This window comes from Arachis ipaensis, chromosome B03 (assembly GCF_000816755.2).
Source record: "Arachis ipaensis cultivar K30076 chromosome B03, Araip1.1, whole genome shotgun sequence".
Taxonomy (NCBI): Eukaryota; Viridiplantae; Streptophyta; class Magnoliopsida; order Fabales; family Fabaceae; genus Arachis; species Arachis ipaensis.
Genome location: NC_029787.2, coordinates 4,647,167 through 4,654,521, shown reverse-complemented (window position 1 = coordinate 4,654,521; position 7,355 = coordinate 4,647,167). Strand labels below are relative to the sequence as shown.

Sequence of the window (7,355 nt, the reverse complement as noted above, 5' to 3'; positions counted from 1 at the left end):
GAATCAAGTGGGCCGCCGACTCGCCAATCCGCCATAAAGCAGGACGGGCTAGCATTTTGAACCCATCTTAGTTGGCGGAACAGGCCTAGGCAGGGCAGGTCGGATTGGCCCGCTTTGTCACCCCCCTAATTACAGCAGAAAAAAAATTTTCTCTAAATAACATAGAAATTAGAAAAGTTGAAATTCATTGATGATTTTTCACTTCTAAATTTGAACTAGCATGCTCTGACGTCTGACCTAAAAAAAAAATTGCATGCGTTCTATAACAATAAACACGAGTAGCTAGAGTTCCTGCTTCATTCCATTTTACGCCTATTTTCAAGCACATAAAGCTAAGCTATTTTGTAAGACACAGAAACCTTTACATGCAGAGAACTCACTTGGGTAGCTCATCTTTCGGAATTTATTTAACACCAGCTCTTGGCTACACAAACCAACCAGGAAAATTCACTTCTCTACACTATATTGTTTGTTCGTTCAAGGGCTAAAATTATAAGTAAACTAACTGAATGACACACCAAAAAAAAGGGATTAAAACAGAAAAACAGTTTGGCATGGGAAGATTATGAAAGACATCAATCTTGTGTTGGAGCTCCTTGGTTAAGCTCAGCATATCTCATGCCAACGCGCATAGAATGCTTCAGAAACTTCTCAGCACACCTCTTAACACAGGTTTCCTCTTGTTTTTGCAGGGATTTATGCTTGAATGTATCCACACAATCAGTGAAACACTTCTCCACCAATGAATTATACATTCTCAAACTGGAATGCAATCAATATAAATCATAATCATGCCCCAATAATCTTACACCAAGCAAATAACAGTGAAAACAAACATAAATTTCCATTCATCTGTTCAATCATTTACACTCCTTAGAGATAAATAAACAAAAATAATGTCATAATCTAGAAATATAAAGGAACTTATACATTAAAATTCAATTTCAACCACTCTAAGTAATTAAAAATGTTGTTCCCTTAACGTCCAGATGCAACATTCAAAAGTGGTTACACTGGTTTAAAGGAGAACTTGGCTATGGCTTCAGAACAACGAGCACCACAAAGATCTGAAACTATTTGTGCTGCCCTAACTTAGAATTTAGGAACATGAAGCTCAAATCAAAACACATGGAATTAGTTAACAGATAGAGTGAAGAGGAGGTACCTGTCACGGATTTGGACCTGTTCCATCATGGACGCCATTCTTTGCTGATCAGCTTCTGGAAGTGATTCCAAACCAGCTAACATGTTCTTATCCATGATTCAATTCAATTCAACTCAACCTAGTGTTCTTCATTCACATTAATCAAATAAATCACAAACCTCAACCAATTATAGTACATCCACTTCAATCTCGTTAATTAAAATGAAATAGTAATAAAAAAAACCTGTGGAGACGGAATCTCTGGACCGAGAGAGAGGCAGCGAAGGCAACCGGGGAGTTTGGAGAAGAAACTCAAACCCTAAACAGAAATGGGGATTAGTGGGCTAAACGCTGAATATACACATCCGGAATGGGCCAAGACCAAAAACCAATAAATTTATTATTGTTTCTTATATTTTCTTGATAGATTAAAAAAAATTCTCAAATTAAATAAATTTAAATCCAACAAGATTAATTTATTAAATATGTGACTGAAAGTTAGTGCGTATAGAAAAGTTAAACTCAAATAAAGTTTGAGGTTAATTTTGTAAAATAAAAATATTTATGTATAATAAAAATTAATTATTAAATTAATTATTATATATTTATGTATATTTATATATATTAATTGTAGTAGTATAATAATAATTTGGGGGGTTAATTATCAAATTGGTCCTCAAAAGATCACGCGATCATCATTTTCATCCCCAAATAATTTTTTTAATCAAATTAGTCCCAAAAGATTTAACATAAGTCGCGCTTGTCCTTCCGTTAACTGTTTAACCCATTCTGTTAACGTTATTTCACGTGTAGCGTTAAGTAAAACGATGCCCTGTGTGGTAATAGTGGACTATGCTTAAAACGGCGTCGTTTCTTATTTCCTCAGCCCCATTATTCTTCACTCAAAACAAACGAAATAAACACAGATAAGATGAAGAATCGACGATCGTAGGAACGGCGGAGGCACCCCTTCATCGGCGACGCTTCACCGACTACGACTGCGCTTGGGCGGCTTGGTCTCTAGGCCATCGTTGCTTGGGTGTCTCGGGCTCGGTCTTCTCCTCCCATGCCAGTCAAGAGAAACGAAGAGAGAAGATGTGGAAGGGCAGAGGTGTTGTCATCGACTAAAATCATGTTTCTTGATAAATTAGTATTACCCTTATGATAATTGATTTGTTTTCCTAGCCTTATACAAAAGCTTTATACCTGATGAGCATAGCCAAATTGGTCAAGTTACATGCTAGTCAGAATTTAAAAAAGTTGCTGGCTCTCTAAATTTTTCCTTAAAATTAATGAGCATAGCCAATTAATTATGGATAGTATTATTTTTTTGGTCATCACAATCTATCGTCACTTAAATTAAAAAAAAAAAGAATATCGAATAACAAAGCACAACAAATTGAAAACAGAGCACACAAATTTTAATTAACTTGTAACAAATTAACCAAATAATAAAGAGAATCAATCAAAACCCTAACATTACCACCAGGCACCAGCAAAAAAACCCCAACCTAAAATCCATTGAAGGAAACATTGATTATCTCTCTCACAGATGACAGTGTCTTCCACGAAGGTGCGATGGTAGCCTCTCACGCACAACGAACGCAATCGCAGTACTCATTGCATTGCCGATGATAGCACCGTCTTCTTCTGTTTGACCGGAGCTTCGTCGCCTTCTTTCTTCGTTCTTTGAGTAGTCAAAGAATAGAGTGACTGAGTGAAACTGTAAATAGAAGGAGATGAAACTCCACTAAACGCTAAACGACGTCGTGTTTAAACCAGGGACTTGTAATAATCAAAACGGTCCATTGACAGAAGGATTAACGCCATTGATTTTAAATTGTTCGGAGACTAATTTAATTAAAAAAATTATGCAGGGACAATTTTGAAAAATGACTTATCTTTTAGGGATCAATTTAACTATTAGCCTAATAAATATACGTGAGTGAGTAAATAGTATATAATAAAATTTAGCTCAAATTATTAATATTATTATGGCAGTGTTAGTGAATTAAACTTGGAGTAATTAAGATTGAAACATGTACACTGGTAGTAATATACACTCACATGTAAGTTACATGAAAATCAAGCCACAATAAATAAAACTCGATTGTCAAATCCTTACATAACATCTACATATTTACATGAACTCACAGAATCCTATAACACTTCAAGAAATTAAGAACCAAGCAGGTATTTTGAAATAAGTACTGCATCCACTCTTTCTCTTGAAAATTTTCATGTGAAGATTATTTCATCTACTAAATCTTTGAAAATATTCTCTTCTAGTTCAAGCGCTACACACTCCTCTTCATGCTTGAGGATCATCCAGCCATTGTTTTTGGCCAAATCTCGACCAACAACATCATCTAATGTCTGATCTAGCTCTGGCCTCAATCTCAGGTATAAGTTAACTCTAATCCATACTTCATTAAGAAGATGTTGTTGCCCCTTATGCATTATTGTGATGTAAGTTGATGATGATGTCTCATATATTTGGAGCAGCACCTCTTTTACTATGTTAGAAAGAAGAAGGTGATGATGATGATGGTTGGATCTGACACTATCTTCTCCATTGGATTCAATTTCATGGAACCAAGATGTATCGAAATCCATGAGCAAGGATGGCTTAATTAGTTGAACAATGTTCTCCTCATTTCCCATGAGGCCTAGATACTCAAGAACATGTTTCACATATTTGAAATTGGAATCAATGTCTTCATCATCTGATTTAATTCCTCTGCTTTCTGCTATTGCATTTGTGTTATTTGGTAATTCAATCTCCAATTCATTCATGCTAGAGCTCCTTGTATTTAGTTCTCTACCTGCTAACATTTGGCAATAGCAAAATTGGATTATATATTGAAATGTATCTATATCTTCTTTTTTCTTGAAAGCATGCAAATCAAATAGTACTACACTAATCTAATTATCTAATGCATATAATCACAGATATCTTACCTTCTACATCACTGGCTTCAAGTGTTGCTATTGCCTCCTTGGCCATACTTATTTGCACTTGTAGTTGTTCTTGGAGAAAACTTCCATCTTCTAAAGCTAGCTCATGTGTATCCGATGATACATCATCTTCGAGTTCCCCATCGTTTGTCTCCATGGTTTTATCAGATAAAGGAGCAGCATTCGCATCATTGCCTCTGATATCCATTGCTTCCTCCATTTCGGTTTCTGTAATGTGATCAAGTGAAATGTCCTTGTTTAAAGGAAGTCTCACTGGTTTTCTCTGAACATGGATATCATTTGCAACAGAAAGTGCCTCATGTAGAATCAAGAAGTTGAAAGAATCAAGATTAGGCAGGGACAAATCCCTTCTAGAAGCCTTAGGAGGACACTGACACAAACTCATGCTATTATCCTTATCCTCATTTGGAAATTTTAAGCTTTTAGACATTGATCCATGACACTTGATATCTTTGCCAAAGCTTTGCTCAAACAACTGAGTGTATCTATCAATAGACTCACCATTAAGAGAGGATTTTCTTCGCTTGCAGCCGCAAAATTCGTGTCTGCTGGAATCAAAACAAAAATATTTATTCTCATCTGAGATTCCATTCTCAGTATTGGTGATGCCATATTCAGATGAAGCTCTATGGTGGTGGATAGCTTCAACAGAAGTTTGGTAGCCACTTTTCTTGAATTCCTTAAGAGCATGTTTAATCTTCTGTTTAATAACCTTGAAACGATGAAGAACTAATTGGTTCCACCCTTTGTGATTCAAACCTTGAGGATTGCTTGAAGAGGAAGAAAATCTTTGTTTTTGTTTAATGGATGCAAAGGTCTTTAATGCTTGAGTACTATGAAGCAACTTGTTCTTCTTGTCGAAAGGCCAAATTTCGCTTTGCTTGTGTTCGAAGGTGGTAGGACTAATAATGCTTCTCACCTGTGATGTCTGATGAACTGAACCTGATTTTTTCAAACTTGCTTTTTTATTGAAAGCCAATTGAAGTTGAAGATTTTCCCCACCAACATGAAGATCATGTAAATATTTTAATATCAAATCCTTCTCCACTCCAAGTACCTCCAAAGAATCAGAATACCTCTTAGAATTAACAGGAGTATCTCTGTGAAGCTTATTTGCTTCCATAAGACTTTGATCAAGGACACCTTCTTTGGTATTATGTGCTTTACTTTGCACAAATTTATGTGATGAACCTAAATTTTTGGATTCACCATGGAAGCTAATGATCCAGCCTTTGGAGTTTTCAGTTTGTGATCTTTTATTTCTGCTCTTGGAAGAACTTTTGCCTTTAGCACTACACTTTTGTTCATGTTGCCTAGCCTGCTATATATATTAAATTTTAGTTACAATAACTATGTACATAACATTTGGTAGCCAATACCTTAAAATAGAAGCTTAAAGGTTGAAACTTACCAAGAGGGGTTCTGTTTCTTCATCTCCAATTTGTTGGTCTCCCCAATGGCTATGCAAAATGTTTATTCTCTTATCTGAAAGAGTTTCAAACAAGCAAGCTATTATGCCAAAAGTTTAGAACTACTAATAATGATTCCATTCAAGTTTGAAAAATGCTGATTATGCAGCAAAGCAAAATGATTGAAGCAAAAGTAGAGAAAATGATAAAATGATGTGAAATTTCTTACATGTGGCAAGTCTTGAAGGGTAATGGTGCTTTTTAAGGGGGAACACATTTCTGATATTAAGCCAATGATGGTAATCAAGAATATGAAGCATGCCCCACATGCATCTTGGTCCTTCATCATTATTCTCCTGATGGAATTCAACAGTAGCTGATGTCTTCATGCAAGAAAGAGAGTGCTTCTTTCCCATATTATCTTATGATAATAGTTTTAAATTCCACATTTTGAGTGACAAATTTCTAATCAATTTCTCCCACTAGGCCTTGTTCTGCGGAATCCTGATCAATCACATAAAGAAAAAAATAACAAACAAAAAGGCCTTATTGGCACTCTGCAAATATTAACAAGGATTAAAGAGTAATTAAGTACATACTGTTATTATATTAAAATTCATAGGTAACAAATATCATAATGTTCAGACAAAAAGTTGTCTACAATAGAAAAAGAAGGAAATTTTACATAACTGTACTTATAATTTATGAACAGAGGCAGAACCTATACTATATCAGATAAACAGAACATGCTGTTAGATTTTAATTACAAGCTGTAGTTTCATCCAACTTGCTAAAAACTGAAACCAGAATAATAACAGTTCAAGACATATGAAACTGACATATATAGCAAAAAATTCAACTAAGAATTGATCTCTAAACATAACTGGTTTGAAGCAGCTAGCTCCAACTTCAAAGTTTTTTTTTTTTTTCCCTGATAGAACTGAATGCAGAAGCACAAGAGTAAAAAGAGAACAAAAAAGGTTAAAGGGAATTCTAACCTCTTAGGCTTGAGAAACAGAAGAAGGTAGCAAGAGGTAGGTGTAATGAAGAATAAGCTAATGTTGGAAACCAAAGCATACATGATATGATGCATAGAAAAAATGGAGTTTGTTATATCTGCAATGTTATGTTGTCATTGTCTCTTACTCTTTTGACTTACATCTACTATTCAACTTTCTGTTATAAAAGCAAGTCACACATATTATATAACTACTGATATATAAATATCATTCTTATCACTGTCTCTATAAAATAAAATATGAGTGCACTAACACCAAATTGACATTTTTTTTAACATAAAATTAATCACTTTTATTCCAATTGGTCTATTTTCTTGAGGGGAAATAGAAACATGCAGAATGAAGTAATCATATTTCGTTTCACTCATTAAAAAAAACGGTACAACATTATTTTTGTTTTTTTGTTGCTAATATTAGTACAAATATTAAAGCAATTTAACATTTAAAAAAAAGTTGGAATATATATACAAGAAAATACTGAGTTAAAGAAACTCCTTAGTCCTTGCACACATATAAATGTAAGAGTATATAAGGTTTTGTTAAGTCACTTGTTATATCATTTTTAAGGACTTATACAAAACAATAATTGAGTGTGAAGTTATATAACCGAAGCATTTAACATCATCATCTTATATTAACAAAGAAGTCTAAGTTGATAATGGGCCAGGTTCTATGGATCTAAATGGAAAATCAGGCCCGGCCCATCATGATATTAACAAAGTCTATGACATTGTTTTAGACCAAAGTAAAAAAGAGTCCATGGTTGGATAGGCCTGAAAAACTCATTGCTTTTGTGATTTGAAA

The 7,355-nt window shown here is 34.4% G+C and overlaps 2 protein-coding genes across 5 annotated transcripts; both read right to left on the bottom strand.

The window, feature by feature from the left end:
• On the bottom strand, positions 269-1,526 carry LOC107629101 (mitochondrial import inner membrane translocase subunit TIM9). 2 transcript variants are annotated; one of them, XM_016331796.2, is made up of 3 exons: positions 1,389-1,526; positions 1,166-1,291; positions 269-762 (listed from the first exon to the last, which is right to left on the bottom strand). In XM_016331796.2, exons 2-3 carry the CDS (start codon positions 1,258-1,260, stop codon positions 576-578), a joined length of 282 nt encoding a protein of 93 aa, XP_016187282.1. In that variant the 5' UTR covers positions 1,261-1,291; positions 1,389-1,526; the 3' UTR covers positions 269-575. The 2 variants fall into 2 exon arrangements, with proteins under 2 accessions (XP_016187282.1, XP_016187284.1); XM_016331798.2 differs by having other exon boundaries at positions 1,166-1,283; positions 1,389-1,512.
• On the bottom strand, positions 3,171-6,721 carry LOC107629102 (protein TRM32). Of its 3 annotated transcripts, none has more exons than XM_016331800.2 (5): positions 6,531-6,721; positions 5,762-6,036; positions 5,535-5,608; positions 4,106-5,444; positions 3,171-3,972 (listed from the first exon to the last, which is right to left on the bottom strand). In XM_016331800.2, exons 2-5 carry the CDS (start codon positions 5,946-5,948, stop codon positions 3,383-3,385), a joined length of 2,190 nt encoding a protein of 729 aa, XP_016187286.1. In that variant the 5' UTR covers positions 5,949-6,036; positions 6,531-6,721; the 3' UTR covers positions 3,171-3,382. The 3 variants fall into 3 exon arrangements, with proteins under 3 accessions (XP_016187286.1, XP_016187288.1, XP_016187287.1); XM_016331802.2 differs by having other exon boundaries at positions 4,106-5,441; XM_016331801.2 differs by having other exon boundaries at positions 3,171-3,969; positions 6,531-6,720.